Source organism: Mustela lutreola, chromosome X (assembly GCF_030435805.1).
Source record: "Mustela lutreola isolate mMusLut2 chromosome X, mMusLut2.pri, whole genome shotgun sequence".
Lineage (NCBI taxonomy): Eukaryota > Metazoa > Chordata > Mammalia > Carnivora > Mustelidae > Mustela > Mustela lutreola.
This window is the reverse complement of record NC_081308.1, coordinates 42774480-42801501: the sequence shown is the minus strand read 5'-3', so window position 1 is coordinate 42801501 and position 27022 is coordinate 42774480. Positions and strand designations below refer to the sequence as shown.

Genomic DNA, 27022 nt, shown 5'->3' with positions numbered 1-27022 from the left:
GAGCCTAAAGACGAGAGACTGTAAAGCAACTATATTGACCTCTAGTTGGTAGGTTTGTTTTCTGCAGTCTTATGATTTAGCAATTCTGGTTACCTAATGGGTATTATACGATTGCACAAATAAGCAAATTTGTTGCGGATAATGAGAGTCCAGGTTTCTTTTCACTGAAGAAGGGATTTACAAATATGGAAAGTGAGACAACTAGAATGAACCTTGTGTTGGTGGGTTGACATGTAAGGTATTAGTAATGAATTTATGTTTTCAAAATATAGGTACCTATAGCAAAATATGTAAATAGATATGTATGGCTAGATGGAGAACACATACATGTATTTCCTAGCTTTGTACACCGGGAGGGCCTAGAAACAATTACACCTCAATAGCAATACACACTTTGTCAACTGGCACTGAAAATAAGGTCAGACTGCACTCAGCCATCTAAAAAAAAAAAGAAATCTTACCAATTGCCACAACCTGGATGGAACTGGAGGGTATTATGTTAAGTGAAGTAAGTCAAAGAAAGACAATTATTATTTTATTTCACCCATACGTGGAATTTAAGAAACAAACCAGAGGACCACAGGGGAAGGGAGGGAAAAGTAAAATAAGGCAAAATCAGAGAGGTAGACAAACCATAAGAGATTCTTAACTCTAGGAAACAAGCTGAGGATTGCAGGAGGGGAGGTGGGTGGGGGGCTGGGGTAACTGGGGGATAGACATTAAGGAGGGCACTTGGTGTGATATGAACTGTTGAATCACTAAACTCTACCTCTGAAACTAATAATACACTACATGTTAATTAATTGAATTTAAATTTAAAAAAATAAGGTGAGTCTGGAGCATCTTATAATGCCAAGAAAGTGCAAAACAAAAACAAAAACAAAACGATGGGGCCATGCCAAGGGGACAGAGAAGTCAACTTGAAGGAGCTCCCGCTGACCAAATCTTGGACAGTTTGAGCACCAAAGGAAATAATGATAGTGATTATAATTCATTGAACAAAGTAAGTCTGTACAGATATACATACATAAATGGGGGAGAAGAGAAAGCTCTTCCTTACTGTAGAATAGCAACTAATAAATACGAAAGGAATGTTGGTGTTAGAAAATCATCACTAAATACTGAAGCCAATGGTGCATAAATTTTGCATAGAAAGAATGATAAGGCAAAGGTGGTGAAACGTAAACAATGGACGAATCTGGGTAGGGGTACCTGGAATTTCCTTGTACCACTCTTGCTTTGGGGTACACTTAAAATGATATAAAAATTAAGTTACCGTCCCCCACCAAAGAAAGATAAAATAGAGTATACTAGTATTGATAATGTCTCTAAACATGCTTTCTAATGTTGCTTCTTCCCAGATAAAAACTACTGCTTGGGTAGTGGGGTTTGTATAGGGAGCCAGAAAGCACAAGAGAGGCTTATAATGCATTTTACTACTTATTTGGATGTTTCTGGGGTTTCGCCATCCTGTTTTTGTTTTTGTTTTTGTTTTTTTTATACGAAGCTTTTTCTTTTGATTCACTGCGGTTCTTTCCTTTTGGGTATTTTACATTTATTTCTGGCTAAGCCCTTTACCTAACAGGATGTACGGCGTTTGTTAAGAAAATCAGCATCAAATCTTACCAAAAGAAAAAAAAAAGCCAAGGGCTTCACCAGAGGCGGGATTTCCCTCGGGTCACTCGGAGGAGGGCGGGAACAATATTAGCGCGCAAAGCTTCCGCTTTCATTTCTGGGGTTATAAGTCAACCATTCTCATTAAAGGAGTACGGCGGAAGGGTGATTTTCTGTCGGCAAACCCTTCCCTAGCGACGAGTCCACCGATGACATAGGGATGCCACAGTGTCGCATCACAATGGGTGGTCTATGAGACCTCAAAAGCCAAATCAGACGACCTAGTTTGCGGTAAAACATTAAATTGCAGTTCTCCTGACCTGTCAGTTTCACTCTCTTCTCTCCGTCTCCAAAATACTGAACTTCCGGGGTAGACTCCTCCCCCTCCATTCCTGGCCAGTGGTTTGATCCGATCGTAATACTGACAGGAGGGACGACCTGCATCTGCGCAGAAGGCTGTGGGGGGGGGTGGGGGGGAGGAACATGGCGCAAGCTCTGTCTGAGGAGGAGTTTCAGCGGATGCAGGTGCCGCTCGCCGCGAAAAGACCACCGCGCTAGGCGACGGGGGGCGGGCTAGAGAGAGGTCGTGGCACCGGCTCTGAGAAGGGTTTGGTTATGGTGGACCTTGGGTCTAGGGGGTTGGTCTGGGGAAGGGAAACTGAGGCTCTGAGGGGCGAGACTGTTGGGTTCAGAGATACTGTTGGGTTCTGAGGGGTTGGCGTCTGTTAGCTTTGTGGGCGGAGAGAGTCCTAGAGTGGGCGATACCTCACTCACATCTGGAGGGGACGAGACCTTTGGCCCGTGCGGGGGACACCATGGGTCGGTGATGATAACATTGGGTTTTGAGAGGAGATCCTGAGAGGGCGAAACCATTTTGTCTGGAGAGGAAGGAAACAGGCATTGGGTCATTTGCGTCATGGTGGGGGGAGCCCTTGAGAGGGCAGTACCATTCGTTATCCGGTGGAAGGTGGAAATGTTTGTGGGAGATACCACTATGCCAGGGAATTGGGCAAAGACCCCACATGTTGTCATTGTTCTGGGGGTGGAGTTCCTGTGTGGGTGCTGGTAGTGGATCCTAAGAGGGGGCGCAACCTTTGGATCTAGGCTAGGGGTGATCCCATTAAGCCTGGGGTGAAGAGGACCCAGAATGGATAATACCATTAATTCCTATTGGAGAGAGGACCAAAAAAGGTTAAAGAGTGATAGCTTGGGCCACACAGAGAGGAAATCACTGGACTTTGGAGAAGTACCCCAGTTGGGTACCCTGACCACTCGAATTCTTTTGTGGACAACTCTGAGTTGGGATGCAAGGCAAAAGTAGGCCCTTGTTGAGAGAGTTCCTTATTGGGGAAGACCATTGGATTTTGTGTTTGGGGAGACTCTGAAAGGGGGGAAGCCCTAAGTAGGATCCTGTGGGAGGAGAGGGGAACTCTGAGGGTAGGTGATCCATTGATACTTGAATGAGATAAACCAGTTGTTCCTGTGTGAGGGATGCCTAGGGTGAAAGGGTGAGATCCGGGAGGGTGAAAGGGGAAGTTACAACCTGTAACTGTGAGGGGAGATTCTAAGTGAGTAAGAGTAATCCAGTTGGCCTACCCAAGGTTTTGTGGAGGAGAAACCCTGAAGGATGTAGGGCCATTCCGTTGGATTGTGACTAGGGAGTTCTTGAGGGGTGTGGGGAACCCTTGAGTGAGGAAGATTGATTTAATTAGGCCATGAGTGAGGGGAAAACCATTTGGCTCTGACGGATAAGGCTTCTGTGTGGGTGCCAAGGGTGTACTAACTGGATCAAGACAGGGGAATACAGATCATTGGATCTGGTAGAGTAACAGGGGCAGGAAAGACTCTGTAGGGGCCAAGCCCTTTGACCTTAAGCAGACCACCAGGGGGTGAAGGCTGGTGCCATCGGAGGAGGGAAAGATCCTGGTGGCATAAGGGATAGTAAGTCTGGGAAGAACCGGCCTCACTGCCCTACAGGGCTGTTAGGAAGGGGTATGCTGTTTGGAGTGGCCCATACTTCATTTTCCCTTGATTCTTTAAAGGGGTTAATTCTAAAGAGCCTTGGGGGTGAGGACCCCAGGCAGCTCCCAACTTAGTGTAAGTTGGACAGGAGAATACCAGGCCCTCTTCCCTTGAAAAGAGGGAGGAGTACAGGCCCCTGCCCCCTATGCTCAGGGCCCTAGAAGTCTGGCCAGGCGGATAGACAATACTCTCCTATGACAGAAAGATAGACCAGTGTTTAGTGTCTGATGAAGTCAGCCAGGATTAGTGGGGAGAACTTTATCCTGTGGGCATGGGGAGCCCTGGGATACGCCTGAGCAAGAACTTGACTGCATCAGTGTTCTGTCTATGGCCTGAATGCAGAGGGATGCAAGAGTGAGGCTGGCTGTGGTTCTAAGTAGAGCTGGAGAAGGTGGGACAGGGGCTGAGGGGCTGGAGGCTCATTTAGGATGTAGCATTCATAGGTCTTAAGGAGTGACTAGAGAGGCATAGAGAGGGCAGTAGGGTCTGTGGGGCTTAGGGGATTAGCTCCCTCATGGTGAAATGAGGGGCGCATTCCTAACCTAGTTGTTTCCTTTCTCTGCTTCCCCCAAGGCTCAGCTCCTGGAACTCCGGACAAATAATTACCAGCTTTCAGATGAATTACGCAAGAATGGCGTTGGTGAGCTAAGAGGGTCTCATTAGGTGGGGGTGGCTTTGAGGGACAGAGGCCTGACAGGAAGACCTTTCAACTTCCTGCCACTGACTGAGGCTGAGACTCCCTGCTTTCCCCACACCAGAGCTCACCAGTCTTCGACAGAAGGTCGCATACCTGGATAAGGAGTTCAACAAAGCTCAGAAGGTACCTCCCTCCACCCACTCACCCACCCATGCTTCCCTGTAACCATCTGACTCATTCATCTATCCAGGGAGCACCTACAGGGAACCAAGCCGAACATCAGTCATTCAAAAAACTCTAATGGAAGTCTCTTTAGTTTGCTAATTTTGTCTAATCCGGCTTAGTTATTGATTAATATTAATTTGCTCTTTTTGTAAAGATTTTATTTATTTATATATTTATTTGACTGAGACAGTGAGAGTAGGAACACAAGCACAGGGATAGGAGAGGGAGAAACAGGCTTCCCGCTGAGCAGGGAGCCTGATGTGGGGCTCGATCCCAGGACCCTGAGATCATGACCTGAGCCAAAGGGAGACGTTTAACCGACTGAGCCACCCAGGCGCCCCTTAATTTACTCTTAATGAATTTACGGTTTCAATTACTCAGTCTCATTCACTAACTTCTAACAAAATAGTCACATCCATAGGTGAATCTGCCTTGAATCTGCCTTCTGTCTTCCACTCACACTCCTGCCTTGTGCTCCCACTTTCCATCTGTGTCCTGGTCCTGTTGGTAACGTAAGACTAGACCTACCTCTCAGATCATCTGAAGATGAAATAGTGTATAACCTGTTATGGCCCCTCAAGATATTCAAGGCCCTCTTTAGTCTTTTTCTTCACTGCTCTTTCCCCACATGTAGCTCAATGTTATGTACTCCATAAATATTTGTTAGACGAAAGCATACGTAATGCAGAAAATCTGGCAATCAGGAAGCTGGGCTTCTCTTTGGTATGGTGCTGATTGCAGAATGTGGCAGTGCCCTCAGCTGCCCAACAAGGGAGCAGCAGTTTTCATGGTGCATGGGAGGGATCCACGTAGATATGTTTGGACCCACGTAGCAATGCAGCCACAATTTTTGAGCCTGGAAACCCAGCCCTTGAAGGGTTAAATACTAAGACTCATGAACACTTTCAAGAGCTAAGAGGAAGGCTTTTGAGCGGGGTGCCCTTCACTCACTCACTCCATCATTCCTGTAGACTACAAATTTCATGCAAGTTCTGTGATTGAAGATGCTCCCATCCCCCAACCCGTCATCATTATCTCCCCTTGACACTTGCCACAGTGTCTCCATAAACTAGTGAGGGAGTCCATCTCCATTCACCTTCTCTCTCTTCCTACCCCCCTTACCTTTAGGCACTGAGCAAGAGCAAGAAAGCTCAGGTAAGGGGACCCAGGGTGAGTGAGTGTGTCTGGGAAACCGAGGGGTGATATTTCTGTATGCTGAGATCTCCTGGTATTGGCCTTTCTTTCTCTGTGTGTGCACTTGAATCTGTGACTGCCTCATTATCATATGTTTGTATGTCTGTCTTTATTTTCCTGTGTTTGTCTCACTCTGGACCTCTCCATCATTTCTTCTCCCTCTCTGGCTGGCCTTCTCTCTGAGTCTCTCTCTGCCTGTCTTCCTGTTCCTCTCTGACTGTTGCTTCTCTCCCCAACCTTCCATTTTTCTCTCCCTTACCTGTGGCATCATTTCTCTTTTCTTCTTTCCCTTTCTCTCTCTATCTGACTCCTTGTTTCTTTCTCCCTCTCCTTTCCTTTGTCGCTTCCTCATTTCTTTCCCTGGCCCCCTTTCTTGCTTCTGTTCTCCCTCCCATTGATCTCTCTGTGCCTATCTCTTTCTTCCTGCCTTTTCTTTTTTCTCTCTTCCTCTCCATCCCTCTCTCCTTCCCTATCTGTCTTCTTTTCCCCATCTCTCTACCTGTTCTCTCACCTATTCTATCTACCATTCTCTTTCCTCCCACTCTCTCCTCTCATCTCCCTCTCTCCCCTCCCCTGTCCCTCTCTCCCCTCCCCTGTCTGTCTGTCTCCTTCCCTGTATCTGATTTCACCTATGTCATTCTCTTTATCCTATGATTTCCCCCCACCTGCCCCCGTCATTTTCTTCCTCTTTGTTTCTTTGCCGTACCTCTCTGTCCTTTTCTACCCTTGTTGGAGACCTGGCCCATATCTGCCACTGCAGGAAGTCGAAGGGCTACTGAGTGAAAATGAAATGCTGCAGGCAAAGCTGCACAGCCAGGAGGAGGACTTTCGTTTGCAGAACAGCACGCTTATGGCGGAGTTCAGCAAGGTACTGGTGCCGGGGACAGCTGAGCGGGATCTGAGGGGTAGGGGCCTCCTGGACTGAAGCTGGAGGGCTGCTGAAGGTGGTTGGACAGAGGCTGGCCCCGGATCACTGTCCATGGTGCTGAAACAGATCCTGGATCTGAGCTGGGGGGCAGTGATTTGACAAATGGGGCCACTCCCTGTGCTGGGATTAAAAGTCTGCAAGCCCTGAGGACAGCTGGTTCCAGACCAAATCACTCCTTTTCTTCAAGCTTCCAGTCCCTTTGTATATATTTGGTAGCTGATGCTAGGGAGCTCCAGGTTACTAGAGGGTCTTAGTTAAAGTCCTTATGCTTAGCATGAAATAGAAAAATGTTTTAGCTGCATCCCTTTTCTCTTCCTTCCTCTTCATCTGACCTGATCCTGGAGTTCTACTTCTTCTAGATAATTCATCCCAGGTTGGATAATTCTATCTCCTCACAGATTTTAGTGTTCTGGCTGTTCCTAAACCTACTAGGGAGTTAGAGATATTAGCTTTTGTTTCCTTATCTATCTTCTGTATCCATGGTCAGGAAGGCTCTAAGGGGGACACTTGGGTGGCTTACTTGGTTAAGCATCTGCTTTCAGCTCAGGTCATGATCCCAGGGTCCTGGGATCGGGTCCAACATCTGCCTCCTAGATCAGCAGGGAGCTTGCTCCTCCCCTGCCTGCCGCTCCCCCTGTTTATGCTCTCTTTCTCTGACAAATAAATAATCTTAAAAAAAAAAAAGAAGAGGTGTCTAAGGTTTTAGTGTGTTTTAAGGAACAAATTCTCATGGCAACAAAAATGGTATTTCCAGGACTCCATGTGAGAATCTAGTTCTTAAGACCTTAAAAAACAAAATATGAAAACAATCTTTAAGCAGGTACAATGTCAGGAGAGATGATTTGCCAACTAATAGTTAAGAGCTGTAAGGCCTAGATTAAAATCTTAGCTCTACCTTTTGTTAACTGTAACCTTGAGCAAGTCACTTGACCTGTTTGCTTCTTGGTTCCCAGATGTTTAAATCAGAAATGATAATGACAGCACCTGCCTTGTAGGGATTTTTGTGAGGATTGAATGGACTTGTGTCTGTAAATGACTTATGACAGCCTTGTACATAGTATTGGTTATGTAGGTGTTAGCTACTTTTTAAAAAAATTTTATTTATTTATTTGAGAGAGAAAGAGGTAGAATGAGTGGGAGGAGGGGCAGAGGGAGAAGCAGACTCCCTGGAGAGCAGGGACCCCAATGTAGGACTTGATCCCAGGACCCCAGGATCATAACTGAGCCAAAAGCAGACACTTAACCGACTGAGCTACCCAGGTGCCCAAGGTGATAGCTGGTGATAATATTGTATTATTACTGACTGATTTTCCCGCTAAATTTTTTTTAAATTTTTATTTATTTATTTGACAGACAGAGATCACAAGTAGGCAGAGAGGCAGGCAGAGAGAGAGAGGAGGAAACAGGCTCCCTGGTAAGCAGAGAGCCCGATATGGGGCTTGATCCCAGGACTCTGGGATCATGACCTGAGCCGAAGGCAGAGGCTTTAACCCACTGAGCCACCCAGGCACCCCCCCCCCCGCTAAAATATTTTTTGACTATTTAAAAGTCTTAGAGCCATCCTGTGGCCATGCTCTGCCTCAGCCCTTACTACCACTTACCTGCCCTATTCCCATAGCCTTTTTGCTGGTCTCTTCACTTCTAGTTTCTCCTACCAGCCCATGCCCTAGAGGCTCTCCTGACCTGCAGACGTTATCACATCACTCCTTTAAGTAGCAGCTCTGAGTGGGTCCTTGACCCTGACTGTTCAGAACCCCTGGTGCTCAAATAATAGCCAACCTCATTTCCTCACTTCTCACTGCTTCCTGCCTCCAGCCTCAGTGGTATCGTGGTCCCTTTAGGGTGAGGCAGGGGCAGGCATTCTTCCATTAATCCAACTTGTGTTTCTCAGCACCTGCCCTGGACCAGGTGTAGAATATCCTTCCCACCCCCTCTCCCTCCCCCAGGAACTGGTAGTGCTCACATACAGAGCTGGGTTTAAGGCCTGCCTCTTCCACCTACTTGACAAGATACTTCAGCTCCATTTTTCCTCCAACAAATAGTTATTGAGCACCCCCAGCATGCTGTGCATTCTGGAGATAGTTGGAAGCAGCACAACCTGGCCCCCACTCTTGGGTAGCCTACCTTCTGGATGTGGGATGGGGAGAAAGAGAATGTTTTCTTTTTTTTTAAGATTTTATTTATTTATTTGACAGACAGAGATCACAAGTAGACAGAGAGGCAGGCAGAGAGAGAAGGGTGGAAGCAGGTTCCCTGCTGAGCAGAGAGCCAGATGCTGGGCTCGATCCCAGGACCCTGAGATTATGACCTGAGCCAAAGGCAGAAGCTTTAACCCACTGAGCCACTCAGGTGCCCCAGAAAGAGAATGTTTTTAAAAATGATAATAGTGGCGCTTGGCTGGCTCAGTTGAAAGAGTGTGTGACTCTTTATCTCAGGGTTGTGAATTCAAACCCCGTGTTGGGTATAGAGTTTACTTAAAAATAAAATCTTAAATAAAATAAAAATTAAAAATAATACTAGTATAGGTAACTGACAGTTAGGTAGTGCTTACTGCATGTCCAGTCCTGTTCAATGTGCTTTATGTTATTCAGTCATTTATTCTTTTTTTTTTAAGATTTTATTTATTTGACAGAGACACAGCAAGAGAGGGAACACAAGCAGGGGAGCAGCAGAGGGAAAGGGAGAAGCAGGCTCCCCGCTGAGCAGGGAGCGTGATGTGGGGCTCGATCCCAGGATCCTGGGATCATGACCTGAGCCGAAGGCAAACACTTAACAACTGAGCCACTGAGGCACCCCTCACTCATTTATTTTTAAAATGGGCCAACGATATATTATTAAGATCCCTACTAAGCAAATGAGGAAAACCAAGCCCCAGAGAGGTGAAGCCATTTGTGTCAAGGACACGTGGCTAAAAAATGGCAGAGTAGAAGTTCACATCCAAGCAGGCTAATTTCAGGATCTGTGCTTGTGACCCTGTGTTACAAAATAAAGTGTAATCATCAATCACAATTTAGAATCCAAACATCTGCCCAGTTTTAAGAAATTAAGAACATCCTAGGTCAGGTGGGAGTTTTGTTCTTGGTGGTTGGTTGTCGAGGTGGGTATTAACTGAGCCAAGATGCTGCGGAATCTGCTGGCTCTTCATCAGACTGCCCAGAGGACCATAAGTACTGCTTCACACAGGCAGTTTGAAAATAAAGTTCCAGAGAAACAAAGGCTATTTCAGGAGGATAATGGAATTCCACTGCATCTAAAGGGTGGAGTAGCTGAAGCCCTCCTGTCTAGAGCTACTATGATGCTTACAGTTGGTGGAACAGCATATGCCATATATCAGCTAGCTATGGCTTCATTTCCCAAGAAGCAGGATTGACTTCAGTTTATCATCTTAGCAGGCAGTTGGTTCAGTTTCGTTCAGCTCTCTATGGACCAGTATCTGATAAATGAGTTCTTTGGGGATCAATACTTATTGACTTATACTAACTGCCACCAATAAAGCAGTCTTTACCATGGAAAAAAAAGAACATACTAGGTCAATTTAATCACGATTAGTACTAGGTAAGAAAGAAATGAACAGCGCTGTGCTGGAGAGTTTCGGAATTTGTGTTGGGGGATACCACTTAAAGGGTGACATTTGAACAGAGCACTGAAGGTTGCAAAGCAGCCAGTCATGTGAAGAACTAGATGAAAGGAATAGTGTTCTAGGTAGAAAATATCCCAGGCAAGAGAATAAAAATTCTCTGTGAGCCTCAGTATTCTCATCTGAAAATGGGGACAAAGGATCTTGTTTTTTAAAAAAGATTTTATTTATTTATTTGACAGGGAGAGAAAGCACAAGCAGGGGAAGTGGCAGGCAAGGGGAGAGGGAGAAGCAGGCTCCCTCTGAGCAGGAAGTCCGATTTTGGGCTCTATCCCAGGACCCTGAGATCATGACCTGAGCCGAAGGCAGATGCTTGACTGACTGAGCCACCCAGGTGCCCTGGGGACGAAGGATCTTGTCTGGACCCCTGTAGAACTCTTTTAGCCAGGAGTTGAGCAAGGGGCTGGCCTAGTTTTATTCGCTTTGCATGTTTCTCCAAGGACAAGGGCTGACGATGAGGAGCTGTGGCTAGTGCCGGCCTTGGACATGCCCGGGAAGCTGACTGTGTCTAGGCTCCCAGACACAGACCCACCCTCACAGAAGGGGTCTGGCAGTGGGGCTATTTGTGATGCTGACAACCTGGACCAGCAGCTTCCAGATGGAGCCTGCCAGAGGTCTTGAATTATGACTGCAAGGTTACGATTGGGCAAGCAGAAAATTGCCCTTGGTGGCCTCTGCCCTTTCTGACTTGGCCTCTTAACAGATGGGTGAATTCAAAGTCATTTGACATTTGTGCCTCCATGTCCTTATCTGTGAAGTGGGGATAATGAGTTACGACGGCACCCTACCTAATGCAGGGGCATTATGGGAATAATGCCAACTGTAAATTGCATCTGCCCAGCGCTAGGTATATTGCAGCCAATATTGTTCTGATTCTCTTCTTGTCTGCTTCCTCACTCCTCCCCTGTTCAGCTCTGCAGCCAGATGGAGCAGCTGGAACGGGAGAACCAGCAACTGAAGGATGGGGCTGCCAGGGCAGGCACTGCCCAGGCTGTGGGTCTTGTGGATGGCGAGCTGCTGAGACTGCAGGCGGAGAACACGGCCTTGCAGAAAAATGTGGCAGGTGAAAGCAGGCCCTCCTTGGGGATGTGGGAACCTTGGGGATTGAGTAGGGTGTTTTCCCGCTGGGGAAAGGGAAGAGGTTTCAGAATCAGGCTGGGCCTGGCTATGAACCAGCGTATAACTTTGGACAAGCCATTTCACCTCTGAGTCAAAGCTTCCTCATCTCCAGGGTGCTTGTGGGGATGTCCACCACGTGGGAGACTGAAGTAGAGCTAAGATGAGGTGGTATCTTTCTGGGTTGAGTTCAGTGCCTGGTACCTAGCGAATGTTACAGATTAGCAGATTGGACACCAGAAAGGAGCTCTTTGCTACATGGAGAGAGTGAGTGAAGGAGCTTTCGGAAGACTCTGAGCCCAGATTGTCCGTGGTCTGGGAGGAAGGCTCAAAGTAAGCTTGGTAGAGTGTGGAAGGGTCCCAGTGTGGGGGTGTTTGGAGAGCAGCTGAGGCCTGCTGTGTGGTAGGTGCTGATTTGGTGATCAGGAGGGAGGCTTTGTAGCTTTGGTTGAGGATTAGTTGGTTACAGGATTCAGCTGTAAGTAGCAGGGGTGGAGGGTGGTGATCATCACCTTGGAGGGCTGTGGGTGGGTCCTGGGGGCTAGGGGGTAGAGCTTGGGGAAACTGTGGATGGGGTTTCAGTGGATGGGAGAGCTTAAAAGATTTGTGAGGAGTGTGGATGGACCTGAACCTTTGTTTTTGTAGGCACTTGGTCATTTGGGGCAGGGTCTCTTCTGCCTGAGGGATCCAAGGCCAACTCTTCCATCTGCTTGTGGCATGGCAGGGGTCTTCAGAGAACACCTCCTCCATCATCTGTTTCTGTTCTACCCCCCAGCCCTGCAGGAACGCTATGGGAAAGAGGCTGGGAGAGCCCAAGCTGCCAGTGAGGGCCAAGGGGACCCCCCAGGGGGCCCCGCCCCCACTGTCCCAGTCCCCATGCCACTGGCAGAAGTGGAGTTGAAATGGGAAATGGAGAAGGAAGAAAAGAGATTGCTCTGGGAGCAACTGCAAGGCTTGGAGGTGATTCTGTGTCTGTTGGGGCTGGGGTGCCAGGACACAGACAGATGCCCTAGGTCTGCCTGCGGTCCCACGGAGATGTCTGTGATGTCACCAACTCGTGGGCGGACAGATTAGGGAGGCAGGAGGGCAGGGGAAGGCACAGGTCTTACCTCCCCCCTTGCTCATATTAACTCCCTCCCTCATCCTTCCCCTGCAGAGCTCGAAGCAGGCAGAAACATCCAGGCTGCAGGAGGAACTTGCTAAGGTGGGGCTGCTGAGCTTTCCCTGGACTTTGTCCCCCTACAACTCCCCACCTGCCATGCTTCTCCTGGCTGGGAAGAAGGACCAGAGTAACCCCCCCCCCCGCCCCCGCAAAGCCTGAGTTTCCTCATCTGAAATGGAGAGACACACATTTATGTCTCACAGTTGCTTTCAGTATAGAATAGGGCTAATGGGGTTCCTCTGTCTCATGGATGGCCAGCCCCATCCCTCCCTTCTGAGTCCTCCCAGCTCTCCCTGTTCATCCGTCCATGCATACAAGCATTTATAGACTGCTGGCTTTTAACTTGGATACTAAAGACCAAGTGATGAAGCTGGCAGTCATGATCCTGCTTTCCAGGCCCTCCTGCTGTAGCCATTCTACGACACGGCTGTCAGTCCATATGTTGGGGGTGTAAATGCTGGCTTTTGGAGCCTAAGGGAACTTGGTGGAGATCATGTTGTTGCTATTGACCACCCGGACAACTCAATTACTGAACCCTCCCGAGACTCCGTTTCCCCTTTTATAAAACCAGTAATCCTCGCTTCTCAGGACTATTTCAAGGATTCCACAAGAAAACATAAGTAACTTCCAGCTTCCGAAAAGGACTTAGTGAGAAGTGTCTATAAATACTAAATTTATTTTTGTCTTTACTAATATGTTATCAATTGTCTGCACCCCTGTCCCCCCAACCAGCTCTCTGAGAAACTGAAAAAGAAACAAGAAAGGTAAATTTTTTTTCCTGAGGTGGGGAGAGGGGTTTGGGAGGACCAGCGGGTGTGTGGGACCAGCATGTGGAACTGACCCATGTATGTCTCTCTGGGTCCAGTTTCTGCCGTCTGCAGACAGAAAAGGAGACACTATTCAACGACAGCCGGTAACTAGCAGGGGTGGGCGTATGGGCAGACAGTGGGGACAGTGCCCCCAGCAGGATTGCCTGAAGGCCACAGGGGCAGAGGTGGGAGATAGGGCCTCAGGCCATGGTCAACAGTCAGATCAGCGCCCCCCCATTACCCTCCAGGAATAAAATTGAGGAGTTACAGCAGAGGAAGGAAGCAGATCTCAAAGCCCAGTTGGCTCGCACCCAGAAGCTGCAGCAGGAACTCGAGGCTGCCAATCAGGTGAGCGGCTGGATTTGGGGGTGCTGGGGTAAAAGCCAGGGCTGGGGTTCCAGAGAACCCTAAGGTCTGTGGAGACTAGTTGGGGAATCCAGTAGTTCCTGTGTTGGAAATAATAGGGACTGGATGGGTCCCAGGAACTAGGAAAATGGGAACTAGGGAGCCCCGAGAGCCTTAGGTGTTGGCCTATGAGTCTGCCTGAATCAGAGATCTCAGGGGTCTAAGGACTTGGGGGGGGGGGTGTGCCAAAGTTCAGATGAATCAGAAACTCTACGGGATTGGAGGCAGGAGTCTGGAGAAATCTGTGGTCACCAGGGACTGGGGCCAGGAGCTGGAATGAGCCGAAACTCCCTGGAGGTTGGGGACTTTGAGACCTGTAGGAGCTGGATAGATACAAGACTTTCAAGGGTAGACAGGTAGGCCTAGAGGCTGACTATATTTGAGGCCCTCAGGGGCTGGGGGCTGGTTTGGAGGGCTGAGACAACAGGTAAGTGGGATCACTTGGGCTGAGTGGTCCTGAGACCTCTAGAAGCTGTGGATAAAAAACATTGGTGAGTCTAAGACATCCAGAGACTGAAACAAAATTTTTGGTGGGTCTCAGGGTCCCAAGGGTTAGGGGCTAGAGGACTTCTAAGCCTCCAGGCTTCCCCCTAGAGCAGGTGAGTCTAAGATCCCACAGATTAAGGGACATGGTGGTTTGTGGTTCTAAGGTCCCTAAGAGCTGGGGACAGAAGTCTGATTAAGGTTGGGTCTTTAGTTACCTGGGTCTGAAGATCCCTAGAAACTAGGACAGAAGTAGCTGGTGGAGGGGGGTGGTCAGTCAGACCTCACCAGGAGGTGGAAACTAGGAGACTCTATGGGTTTGAGACCTCTAGTGTTTGGGGCTATGAGTTTGGGCAGACCCTGAGACTCTCAGGAGCTAGAGACACAGGGCTGGAGTGTGTCTAAAACCTCTGGGTGTTGGGGTCAGGAGTGATCTGGGTGAAGCTGTAGTTCCTGCGGGCTAAGTTTGTCCGAGAATCCTAGGGCATCTGAGCTAGAATCTGGGTGAGAGTGAGACCTCTTATGGAAGGGGGTGGGGTGAGATTGAACTCCCCCAAAGCCTAGGTGTTCTTCTAAGATTCTTAGACCTGGGATATGGGATCTGAGGCCCCTGAGGGTAATTACTACAAATTTAGGTGAGCCTAAGTCTGATGGCTGGGTAGTCTGGGACCCTCACGTGCTGGGGATATGCTGTCAGGTGGCCAGAGAGGGGGGTCTGTGTGGTTATAAGCACATCAGGGGAGGCTGAGGTCTGGAATGGGCTCACCTGACCTGGTCCCTACAGAGCTTGGCAGAACTGAGAGATCAGCGGCAGGGGGAGCGCCTGGAGCATGCAGCAGCTCTGCGAGCCCTACAGGATCAGGTACGTGCTACGGGGCAGCATCTGGGAGATAAAGGGGCGGGGCACCACATGTTTTACACAAGCAGGGAAGGCCCCAGGGGTTCTGTTTCCCCCTGGTTCGTGGTACGTGTGCCCGTGGGTGTTTTCTTTCTTGGCCGTGGGTGGGTCCTCCCCCCCCCCCCACCATTCTGGACCCACTCTCACCTGGTGTGGGGGTGGGGCCAGGTGTCCATCCAGAGTGCAGATGCACAGGAACAAGTGGAAGGACTTTTGGCTGAGAACAGCGCCTTGAGGACCAGCCTAGCTGCCCTGGAGCAGGTAGAGGATACCTGGGAGCCCTTGCTGGACCCTCTCCAGCTTCCTGTCTCCTGCTTCTGATCCACATTAGGGCAGGGCCGTTTGGATCTCATGCCATTCTCCTGCGTCTGTTTCTGCTTAATCCTTTGCTCCTTCCTTCCTTCCTTCCTTCCTTCCTTCCTTCCTTCCTTCCTTCCTTTTAGGGAGTGGGTCAGGAGGCAGAGGCAAAGAGAGAGACAGAGAATCTTAAGCAGGCTCCATGCCCAGCCCGGAGCCTGATGATTCGGGGCTCAATCTCACAACCCTGAGATCATGACCTGAGCCAAAATCAAGAGTCAGATGCTTAATCCATTGAGCCACCCAGTCGCCCCTCTCAGCTTCTCTTTCTGATGGCTTCCACCCCTCTTCTCTCTGGCCACTCACCCCTGCTTCTCTTGCATTTTCTAGTTTCTCTCCTGTAAAGTATAAGATGTGTACTAACCTTACATGTACATTTGATGAATCCTATCTGTCTGGCAGTCTGTCTCCATGTGACTACCACCCAGATCAAGATGTAGAGTGTTTTCAGCAGTCCCCAGAAGGCCCCTTTTACTCCTTCCCAATCGATACTTCCCCAGAAATAATCACTCAACCAACCTCTAGTGACATAGATTAGCTTTACTTGTTCTTTAACTTCATGTAGTGGAATCAGATGCCCATTTTCGTGCCTGGCTTCTTTCCTGTGAGGCTCATCCATATGTAGCACTGGTCTGTTCTTTCATCTCTGTTTACTATTCTGCTGTGTGACTAGACTACTTTATCCCCCCCCCCTCCCCCCGTTGATCTCTTTTTCCCTTTGAAATTCTTTCTCTTTCCTCCTGGCTCTCTTCCTGCCTCCCTCCTTTTCTCCCCAGAACTGGTAGGCTCAAACCCTGTGGCTGGCCCCTGGGGGGCCCTTTTCACTCTGCTTCCCCTCACCCCCATTCATCCCAGATCCAAACAGCAAAGACCCAAGAACTCAATACACTCCGGGATGAGAATGCCGGTCTGGCAGCTGATTTGCAGCAGCGGCAGACTGAGTACGAGGACCTCATGGGACAGAAGGATGACCTCAACTCCCAACTGCAGGTGACATCTCTGGCCTTGACCTGGCTTCTCCCAGTTCTCTCTTGTGGGCTCGGGGGAGCCCTCCATGAGGCACAGGTTGGGGAAGACTGGAGTCGAGAGGATCTGGGTTCCGGTCTGGTCTCCTAACTCACTAGCACCTTGTGTCCTAGACTGCGTCGCTCTCCTTCGCTGACACTGAGCATCTTCAGTTAGACAGGATAGCCATTCTGAGCCCATGGTAGCAACTGGAATCATAGTGGCTTAAATCAGATAGAAAGCTAGTTCTCCCTCATGGAAGAGTCCAGGTGGGCTGTCTAGGGAGAGAACAATGGCTGCGCCATGACCAGTGACACAGGTTCCTTCTACATCGCCACCTTCAATGAAAGACTTCTGTCTTGATAGCTGAGACACTTGCCCAGGCCCCCACTTCATCATGTTTGCTTTCCATATGGAAGGAAGGAGGGAAGAGCGAAAGGGCCAGGATGCCCCTTTCCTTTATGAGTATAACCTACCTCATGCTTACCACTTCCGCATATGGAAATTAATCAGTGAGGCCATGCCTCACTGCAAGGAGGCAGGGCAAAGTCAGCTCGACAGTCCGACTACAGAATCTATCGCTAGGGACCGGGGCAGGGCAGGGGGCAGAACACACGAAACAGATGCCATGAGCAGCGTCTGCCATGTTTCTCATGTAGCAATGGAGAGAACAATACCAACTTTACTGGGGTTAAGGGAAACCCGTCCACCAGAGGTGTCCTGGGCAATGATCATCTGCTGGGGGCTCTTTGTCAGACTCCTCTCTTTGGTCCCATCATTAGGAGTCACTGCGGGCCAATAGTCGGCTCCTGGAGCAACTTCAAGAAATCGGGCAGGAGAAGGAGCAATTGACCCATGAGCTGCAGGAGGCTCGGAAGGTGGGCAGCTCTGCAAGGTGGAAAGGCTTGGCCCTGGTCTATGGGGAGGGAACGGGTGGCGCGGGCCAACGCCTGGGAACAACAAGGGATAGAAAGTGACCAGTGCCATGAGGATAGGTGAGTGACTTAGCTTGGTCTGTGGGAATGGGGAGGAGGCTGAATTGGGCTCTTTTGCTGGGTCTGGGGAGAGGGTGGGGGGCCCCAGCTAACGTGGAGGGAGGAGGCTGACGGGCATCACCCTGCCTCCAGAGTGCCGAAAAGCGGAAGGCCATGCTGGACGAGCTGGCGATGGAGACACTGCAGGAGAAGTCCCAGCATAAGGAAGAGCTGGGCGCGGTCCGACTGAGGCATGAGAAGGAGGTGCTGGGGGTGCGTGCGCGCTACGAGCGGGAGCTCCGAGAGCTGCATGAAGACAAGAAGCGGCAGGAGGAGGAGCTCCGTGGGCAGATCCGTGAGGAGAAGGTGGGTGGGTGGATGGCGAGGTCCTTCTGTGTCTCAAAACTCAGAGAGCACAGCATCGCTGATGGGTTCGGGGGTGACACGGGGCCCCCCTCGTCTGCCCACCTTGCCCTGACAGTCTCCCCTCTCCCAGGCCCGAACTCGAGAACTGGAGAATCTCCAGCAGACCGTGGAAGAACTTCAAGCTCAGGTACATTCTATGGATGGAGCCAAGGGCTGGTTTGAACGACGCTTGAAGGAGGCCGAGGTGAGTTGGTGGCTGATGAGGCCCAGAGGGCTGGGGGGGCGGTGTAGGGTGGGGGACACCCATGCCACACCAGGGGAGCGGGATTGGTCAAGCCCCGGAACTTTCTGAAGTGCTCTGGACTTGTCAGCCCCGCAGTCCCCCCGGCTCCATGGCAGCATTCCAGAGGGGATCAGGGGATGGCCACCAGGGAGGCAGAAGGCCACATGTGCAGATTTGAAAAGGCATCCCTTCCTTCCAAACCCGCTTCTGTTAGGAAATTACTGTAATATCCTGATTTTATGCGAACAAGGACTTTTACTGCCGTCGTGGGGGAGAACTCTTCATAAAACCCAAGGGGGGGGGGCGCCTGGGTGGCTCAGTGGGTTAAAGCCTCTGCCTTCGGCTCAGGTCATGATCCCAGGGTCCTGGGATCGAGCCCCGCATCGGGCTCTCTGCTCAGCGGGAGCCTGCTTCCCCCTCTCTCTCGGCCTGCCTCTCTGCCTACTTGTGATTTCTGTCTGTCAAGAAAAAAAAAAAAAAAACCCAAGGGGAAGTGGTGTGCAGTAGTGAGGAGCGCGGGGGCTGGAGACGGCCGCTTGTGTGGGCTCAAGTCCTGGGTGGGCCACTTGCTCCTTGTGGGCAGCTCACCTGGCCTGGGGCCTTTGTGCTTCATCAGTAGTTTAAAAAAAAAAAAAAAAAAAGGAATAATGATAGTACCGGCCACGTGGGTATTACGGGGAGATTATATAAACAGAGTCCATGGACGTGAAACCCCTACAACATTCTTGGTGCACAGCAAGTGTCGTGTGTTTTGTGAAATCAAATCAAATGAGGCGCGCATGTTGGTCTGTGGCGCAGACAGCATAGCCCTAGACGTGCCCAGTGTGTGACCCGCCTGAGGGCGTGCGGCGTCCCCGCAGGAGTGGCTCCTGCCTGCCTGCAGACACCGGCCGTCACACCCCTCACGGGCCACAGCGTCCCGGAGACGTGGGGGGGCATGGCTGGACCCGACCCTTGTCTCATAGGAATCCCTGCAGCAGCAGCAGCAGGAGCAAGAGGAAACCCTCAAGCAGTGCCGGGAGCAGCATGCTGGCGAGCTGAAGGTGCCTGTGGCCCGCCGGCGTCCCTCTCTCCCGGGGCGGGCCCTGGAGGGAGGATGGAGGCTGCCCAGGCAGAGGCCTGAGCTGCCCCCTGGTTTGCAGAGCAAGGAGGAGGAGCTGCAGGGGGTGCGGGATCAGCTCCAGCAGGCCCAGGAGGAGAGGGACTGCCACCTGAAGACCATCAGCAACCTGAAACAGGTCCCTTGTCCCTCGCCCCCCCACACTGTCCCTGACACATCCTGGGCCTCAGCACAGAGACCTGGGGCAGGGAGGGAAGGCACCGCATCCAGCCTTTCTGGCTGTCACCAGCCGTGCTTTCTCCACCCCACAGGAGGTGAAGGACACGGTGGACGGGCAGCGGATCCTGGAGAAGAAGGGCAGTGCTGCGGTATGATGGGGAGATGGCCAGGCACAGGCCCCTGCTCATGGGACCACTGGGCCTCAGCCTGCCTCTTCCCTTCTCTCTTCCCCACAGCTCAAGGACCTCAAGCGGCAGCTGCACCTGGAGCGGAAAAGGGCTGATAAGCTGCAGGAGCGGCTGCAGGACATCCTTACCAACAGCAAGAGCCGCTCTGGTGTGGACCGGGAGGGCAGGGAGCGCCGGGGTGCTTGGGGGACAGGGTGCAGGGGAGGTCTCCAGGGCCAGGGCTACTTGCTGCACCTCGCTCCACCAGGCTCTTCCGTGCTTGCTGTCCACCTTGAACCTGGTCATTCGGTCTATCTGTCTCTCCTCTGTTTCTCTTGCTCTCTGCGTTACCTCTTTCTGTCTCTCCTCTTGGTCTTTCTGTACCACTTTGTGCCACTTCTCTCTGTCTCCGTCTTTCTCTCCCTGCTTTCTCTCCTTGTTCTCCTGCTGCTTTTTTTCTTCTCTGTCCCTTTAACTCTCTCTCTCTCTCTCTCCTCTGTCTCTGTCTGGATCCCCACAACCCTCTCACACACATCCCCACACCTCACTTGGTATCTCTAAATCTCCTGTATCCATTCTCTCATTCTGTAAATGTGGACTGAGCCCACATGTGGACTGAGCTCATGTCCAGGGTCCTCGATAGGAAACCCCCCAAAGCTCTGTCCTCCGGGAGCCCGGGGTTGAGTGAGGGAGACAGACTTGCATTCAGACAGCAACACTGCGGCTTTCTCACTATGTGGCTTAAATCCATGTTCTTTCTGCCACTTTGGGCAGAAGATGCAACTGGAAACCTTGAGTTGCTTTGGACTTTTTTTTTTTTTTAAGAAGGAGATGGCCTATAAATATGTTTAAATAAATAGATAGGATGCAGTGGTTAGGGCTCTGGTGCATCTCCCATATCACAGGCTCAGAGAAAACTTGCTCCCTTTCCCCCCTGCAGCCACTGGCTCTTGCTGGAGACCCTTGGGGGGAGGGATGTCAGCCCCTATCCCTGATATGTAGAAGCAGCTGCAGGAGCAGAGGCCCAAGCTCAGTGGGCCTGCTTTAAGTGACATGGCAAAAATGGATCTATCTCTCACCCAATCTCTCTCTCCCTGAGGCATTCTGTCTCCTGAAGTAACCTTTTTTTCTTTTTTTTAAGATTTTATTTATTTATTTGAGAGAGAGAACATGAGCAGGGGGAGGGGTAGAGGAAGAAGCAGACTGTCAGCTTAGCAGGGAGGCCAGTGCAGGGCTCAATCCCAGGATTCTGGGATCACGACCTGACCCGAAGGCAGATGTGTAACCAACTAAGCCACCCAGGCACCCATGACCTCTCTTTGTAGAGGGGTTTAGTTTCTGTTTTGCTACAGATTAATATATGAATCAAGCAGCTTCCAATGGTGGTGCCATACATTGTCCTTGTCCATTAGATGAAATGAGGATTTAGGGTCGTGGTTACATGTCTGTCTCCATCTTTCCCCTGCCTTGTCTCTGCTGACTTGTATCCTTATGCCCCATCTCTGTTGGCCTCTCTGCTGTGGCTCACTGCCTGTTGGGTTTTCTCTCTGCGTGTGGGCGTTGCCCCATGCTCTCCCCAGCTGTGGGTCCCCTTTGTGCACACGCCAAGTCCAAGTGTGGATGTCCCTTTATGCCCAGACGTGTCCACACTGCCCACTTTCTCCTAGCCTTATCACTTTTTTTCTCTTCTGGCATGTGTGTTTGCCCGGAGAGTCAGCTCCTCTTTCCATTTCTGCCTCTCCCTGTTATACTCTCTGCCTCCACCTTTCCCGTGCCCGAGTGTTAACGTCGCCTCTTTTCCATCTCTGTCAAATCGATTTCTGCCTCTTCCTGCCAGTTGCTGCCCTGGGACCCTGGGGGATTGGAACTCAGGTTTCTCTTCCCTCTCTGCCCAAGGCCTCGAGGAGCTGGTTCTCTCAGAGATGAACTCGCCAAGCCGTACCCAGACTGGGGACAGCAGTAGCGTCTCCTCCTTTAGCTACCGGGAGATTTTGCGGGAGAAGGAAAGCTCAACTGTTCCAGCCAGGGTAAGAGAAGAAGAGCCGACAACCCCACTTCTCCCACCCCAATTCTGGAGCCCTCTTTTTGCCCTCCCCTGCAGCCATCTACCTTTGTTGGCCCAGCACACACATTTTCTTACCAACTTTTCTCTAAGCTCGCCAACTCGAATTCAGATTGCCAAATGTGGGATGGGCTAATTATTCTCTTATTCTCTGTTCCCTCAACTGTGAGCTAATTCTACCTTTCCCAGTGTCATAAAATATGTCACTCCTAGCAAGTACCTCACCCAGGTAGGAGGTCCTTTTTCCCAACTCACGATCATCACTCGTTACTGTTGTCTGTTGTGTCAGCTTCCTGGCTGGCTGCTTCTATTTGGAAATCATCTGTTATTATTCCATAAGTAGTATGTGGGCTATGTAGAAAATTTTTAAAAACACACAGAAGCAAAGATTTTATTTTAAATCCAAAGCAACTACATCTTAACCATCCAGAGATCACCACTATAAACCCTCGGTTCACACCCTTCTAGATCTTGCTCTTTTTAAAAAATATATTTTAGAGAGAAAGAGACCGAACAATTGGGGGTAGGAGCAGAGGGAGAGGGAGAGAGAGAGAATCTCAAGGAGACTCCATGCTGAGCTCTGAGCTTGATGCGGGGCTCGATCTCATGACCCTGAGATCATGTCCTGAGCTGAAACCAAGAATCAGATGCTTAACCGACTGAGCCACCCAGGCGTCCCTCTCTTTCTTAAACCTAAATGAGATTATAAAGAACCTGTTTTTGTCCAGATGCTTTTTATCCTCCTGATCTTGTAAATGTTCATCTAGTAGTTTGACCTTAATCAGATTTCCCTGGTTGGCCCCCAAATAGCGACTGCTGGTTTTATGAAAACCAGCGCTCAGTTTCAGATCACGTTGCATCTGGTTGCTTTCTGTCCTTTACATCTCTTGAGTCTCTTGAGTCTAGTGTGGTCCGTTGTTTTTTGGGTTCTTTTGTTTGTTTGTTTGTTTTCATGACACCAACCTTTAGAAGAAACCAGCCAGGTTACCCGCAGAAAGTGTCCCACCTTTTGGGTTCTCCTACTGGCTTCCTAGTGGTATCATTGAGCTTATTCCTCTGCCCTCTAGTTTTCCAGTCATCTGGAAATGAGCCTATGTTTGCTACGGACTCTCCCTTCATCCTCTCAATAAGGAGATGATGTGGTGGTTCCTGTATCCCCCCTTTGACCAAGGGAGATCCAGAGTCCCCGTGGGTGCTCCACTCCCACCGCCCCTCCCCCTGTCCAATTCCCCCATTGCCCATGATCCTCTCTGGGACAGGTGACAGTGCTGAACCTGGGCTGGCCTCTCCCCTCCTCTTCCCCGCAGTCCTTATCCAGCAGCCCTCAGGCCCAGCCTCCACGGCCAGCCGAGTTGTCCGATGAGGAAGTGGCTGAGCTCTTTCAGCGCCTGGCAGAGACGCAGCAGGAGAAATGGATGCTGGAGGAGAAGGTGCCTTCTGCCTCCTTGTCCTCACTTGGCACACCATTGGCTGGGAGGCTGGGGCGGGGGTGGGGTGGATGTGTGGCTGGGCCCCTTACAATGTGCGAACATTCTGGGCTGGCCCGCAGGTGAAGCACCTGGAGGTGAGCAGTGCCTCCATGGCGGAGGACCTTTGTCGGAAGAGCGCCATCATTGAGACCTATGTCATGGATAGCCGGATCGGTCAGTGCCTCCTCCCCGGCCTTACCCCCATCCAGTCTCTGACCTGCCGCCTCCTTCCCCACTGTCTCCTCTCCTCTCACGACTCAGCAAAGGTACTGACAAGATCACAGCTGCTGGAGGGGAGAGCAGGTCCCACTGCTCTTCCCTTCTGTCTGAGCCTTTGCCATCGCTTCACTCTCCTTTCTCCAGTGTGGTTCTCTGTCCCCTCTCTCTCCCTTCTCTCTCCCCATCTCTTCTGTCTGCTGTACCCTTCATCTCCTCTCACTGCTCCTACTGCCTGTCTGGACTGTGTCTGTTTTGGAAGTTTCTCATCTACATATGTACCCCTTCAGGGATTCTTAGCTCTTCCTCTCCCACTTTCTAGCCTCTTTCCCCCACCCCTCCCATCTTTGTTTCTTCTGCTTCTGTCACACCTTCTCCTAGCCCCATTTTTCCCTTTTTAGTCAGAACAACATGGACTGACGCAGGCCGAGCACTGTGTGTCTGTGCTACACATGCAGTCAGAGGCCTCTTGCCAGCTCCCCAAGGTGGTTATTATCCCCATTTCTCAGGGCTGCACAGCCAGGAAGTGATGGCCAGGTTTCACACGGCCGAGCCTCCTCCCCCTATCTCACTCAGCTTCTCCCGACTACTTTTTGCCCCCTTCTCTGTTTCCCGCTTCTCTGCCCTCTCTCTTTCATCTCTCCTCTGGCTCTGCCGAGGGGGGTTTCTCAGCCTGGGCCCTTGCAGATGTGTCTGTGGCGGCAGGCCACACGGACCGCAGTGGGCTGGGCAGCGTCCTGAGAGACCTCGTGAAGCCAGGTGACGAGAACCTTCGGGAAATGAACAAGAAGCTCCAGAACATGCTGGAGGAGCAGCTCACCAAGAACATGCACTTGCACAAGGCGAGTGTGGCCTCCCCATCTGTTTGCGTAGCTGCCTGCCTCCCATGCCACACAGCTGGCCCCCGTCCCATCCCCCTGTCCACCCCCCACTCCCACCCGGTCATCTGCAGGTGCCCAGACCCCACCCCCCCCCACCCCATTCACTGACCATCCTCACCTCCCCACCCTCTAGTCAGTCGGCTTACCTACTCTTCCTTGCGCCTTTTACTCTCCCCTCTGTCCTTGCACCCACCTGCTCATCTGTTCCTACACACTTCATCCAGCTCGCCCCTCAACCCGCCCTACTTGCCCATCTACTCACCTGCCCCGTGTCTTTCCTCCCATTTCCTGACATACTTCCTCTCTCTCACATTTACTCATCAGTCACCCCTTGTCTTATCTTTTACCCACCTGCCTAGTGACCCGCCCGCCTACCTGTTGTCCTCCATCCATCCTCTGAACCGTCCCTTAGCCCACCCGTTTGCCTACCATGGATCACCCCATACATCTTCTTGCCCATCCTGCCCCCCCAAATATTTCCCCCATTTCTGAGGGAGTCAGAAAGGATGCAGACCCAGCCCCTGCTCTGAGAAGGGAGCTCACCGTTTAGTAGAAAAGCCAGTGGCAAGGGAAAGGTGGTTTCCTCCGGCTGTACCACACCAGTGGGCGATCTGTGATTTGCTCCCATATCCGTATCCCTGGGTCCCCCTCCCCGGGGAGGCTCCCTACCCCCGCCCCCGCCCACCACCACCCCTGACACACACATCTTTTCCAAGCCCAGCCCACTGCTGGGGCTCTGAGTCTCTCCAAATACCTTCCCGTGCCAGGCTAGACATAGAAGGGCTTTGATTAATGAGGTGGGAAGGAGGACATCCCAGGTTTGCTGAGGGAGCTTCCCCGGCTCTTTACCCTGGCCCCTGATGGCTCTTTTGTTTCTTAGGACATTGAAGTTCTCTCCCAGGAGATTGTGCGGCTCAGCAAGGAGTGTGTGGGGTCCCCTGACCCAGACCTAGAACCAGGAGAAGCCAGCTAAAGACCTGCAGGCTACAGCTGCTCCCTCCCCTCCCCCCTCCCAGGACAACTTGCCCTTGGGCTCTGGTGGGAAAATGGGGCCAAAATCAAATAGGTTGGGAGACTGCACATTAAAGGGGCTGGAGGCCTGATGGTTGGTGTTAGTGACCCTGTTTTAGGGCAGAAGCCCTCGGGGAGTGGGGATCCTGAAGGGAGGGGCAGGGATTTCTCATCTTTCTTGGCCCTGGCTCCCAGAGGCCTTTGCCTTCACCTCTGCATGAGTTCTCCCTCCCCAGAGACCAACTCTTTTTTATTTTATTTTATTTTTTAATTTATGTCTGGAAGCCTGGCTACTCTGCATTTGGGATCGGGGATGTTTGGTGGGGCGCGGTCCTTGTTCAGCGTTCTAGCAGCGCGCGCGTGCGTGCATGTGTGTGTGTGTGTGTGTGTGTGTGTGTAAAGGCTGCAGCCAAAATACCATCTGGCCAGACGGGCCCACCCACTGACTGTCTACTCTCATTCTTTCCAACCGGGAGGGATGTGCCGGGGATGGGGAGGTCACACCATTGGAATGGGGAGGGAAGTCTGTGGCTTCAGTCCTACTCTCCTTCCCCACCCTCCCCCAACTGTTGCCCAGTTACCGTGGGCTTGCCCCTCCACCAGAGTGACCCAGAAACATCTACCAGAGATGTTATGTGGGTGGGTGTGAGGGGGGCGTGGGTGTGGGTGAGAGTGGGCTGAAGAGAGGATAGGTAAGTGGTTAGATGGACTGGTGGATAAGTAAGTGGAAGGTTGCATAGATCACTGACGGGGGAGGTTGGGAAATACATGGGCAGAGGGACGAATAGGTGATCAGATGAATAAATGGGTAGATGGATAGATCGGGGATGTAAGTGGACAGATGGATGGCCAGGAGAATGGATGGATGGGTGAGGAAGGGTGAAGAGTAGGTAAGTAAGTGATGGGCAGGGCTATGGATGGACAGGTGGATGGGTGCCGGAGGTACTTAAGGATAGGGTGGCAAATAGGGGGATGGGGGGAACATGCAAATGGGTGAGCGAGTGGGTGGATGGAGGGATGGGTAGAGCACTGGCTTGTGTGGGTGGGAGAATGGATGGGGAGCTGCATGGTGGACAGGTGGAGGGATGGAGAAACGGACAAATCAGGAGCGTGATTAGTGAGCAAACTGAGGCTTACTCGGGTGGGTAGATTGGTTGAAAGGGGAAAGTTGGTCCCCCCCTTAGTGCTCGCACCACACCTTTCTTAAAAATGAGGCTTCCCCTGTACACAGTGCCCAGTGCTGCCCTTCTCACATCACTCCATTTAATGCTCCCCACAACACTATCAAGTTGGGGTAACTCCATCAGACAGCCGAGGATACAACCCAAGGCACTTGCTAAAGGACACAGCAAGTCAGAAGCAAAGCTGGGGTTCAAACTCCTCCATGGGCCAAGGCACTCGGTACCCGGTGCTCTGTGCCACCGGGGAGCAGAGTCCTCTAGAGGAGGAGGTATGAACTAAGGCTGCTGAATGCGGAAGGATGAGGCAGGCTGCCCCTCAGAGTGGGGACCCCCTGGGAGAGAACGTGGTATGCCTGTCCCCAACCTGGGTTGCCCCCATCCACACCCCCCCTTACCCCTTATTTCACGTCTGAAACCAGGATGGTGCTCCAGTCCCACAACAACAGTCTTGATAGGAGCTGGGCTCTAAACCATGCACCCACCCCCCTGAAACATCTTTGGGGGCCTGGCCATCTAGAGAAATGCCCCCCCATCCGTCCCTCCATCCACCCTCTTCTCCAGCCCTTCTCCAGCATGGGGGCAGGGAGGGGACACAGCGCTGCATCATTCCACATGGCACTGGGCACTGGGGCCATTAACCG

General features: G+C 51.2%; 2 protein-coding genes across 4 annotated transcripts; both read left to right on the top strand.

The window, feature by feature from the left end:
- Positions 1-2024: 2024 nt before the first annotated feature.
- Positions 2025-25292, top strand: GRIPAP1 (GRIP1 associated protein 1). Of its 3 annotated transcripts, XM_059157202.1 has the most exons (26): positions 2025-2139; positions 4210-4276; positions 4395-4456; positions 5627-5653; positions 6453-6560; positions 11170-11320; positions 12149-12333; positions 12530-12577; positions 13268-13299; positions 13401-13448; positions 13593-13692; positions 15017-15094; positions 15299-15391; positions 16343-16477; positions 17275-17370; positions 17620-17832; positions 17963-18076; positions 19081-19158; positions 19258-19353; positions 19487-19543; positions 19631-19730; positions 21458-21588; positions 22931-23053; positions 23173-23266; positions 23996-24150; positions 25070-25292. In XM_059157202.1, the coding sequence occupies exons 1-26, from the start codon at positions 2098-2100 to the stop codon at positions 25160-25162; spliced, it is 2526 nt and encodes an 841-aa protein (XP_059013185.1). In that variant the 5' UTR covers positions 2025-2097; the 3' UTR covers positions 25163-25292. The 3 variants fall into 3 exon arrangements, with proteins under 3 accessions (XP_059013185.1, XP_059013184.1, XP_059013183.1); XM_059157201.1 differs by having other exon boundaries at positions 24014-25292; XM_059157200.1 differs by having other exon boundaries at positions 23996-25292.
- Positions 9470-10141, top strand: LOC131821253 (cytochrome c oxidase subunit 7A2, mitochondrial-like). The gene has a single exon (XM_059157208.1). It carries the CDS (start codon positions 9739-9741, stop codon positions 9988-9990), a length of 252 nt encoding a protein of 83 aa, XP_059013191.1. The 5' UTR covers positions 9470-9738; the 3' UTR covers positions 9991-10141.
- Positions 25293-27022: the final 1730 nt, after the last annotated feature.

Coding starts and splice junctions, on each gene's coding strand:
- LOC131821253 (XM_059157208.1), top strand. CDS start 9,739: ATGCTGCGGAATCTGCTGGCTCTTCATCAGACTGCCCAGAGGACCATA.
- GRIPAP1 (XM_059157200.1), top strand. CDS start 2,098: ATGGCGCAAGCTCTGTCTGAGGAGGAGTTTCAGCGGATGCAG. Junction 13,449..13,592: donor ACACTATTCAACGACAGCCG/GTAACTAGCAGG, acceptor ATTACCCTCCAG/GAATAAAATTGAGGAGTTAC. Junction 13,693..15,016: donor AACTCGAGGCTGCCAATCAG/GTGAGCGGCTGG, acceptor TGGTCCCTACAG/AGCTTGGCAGAACTGAGAGA.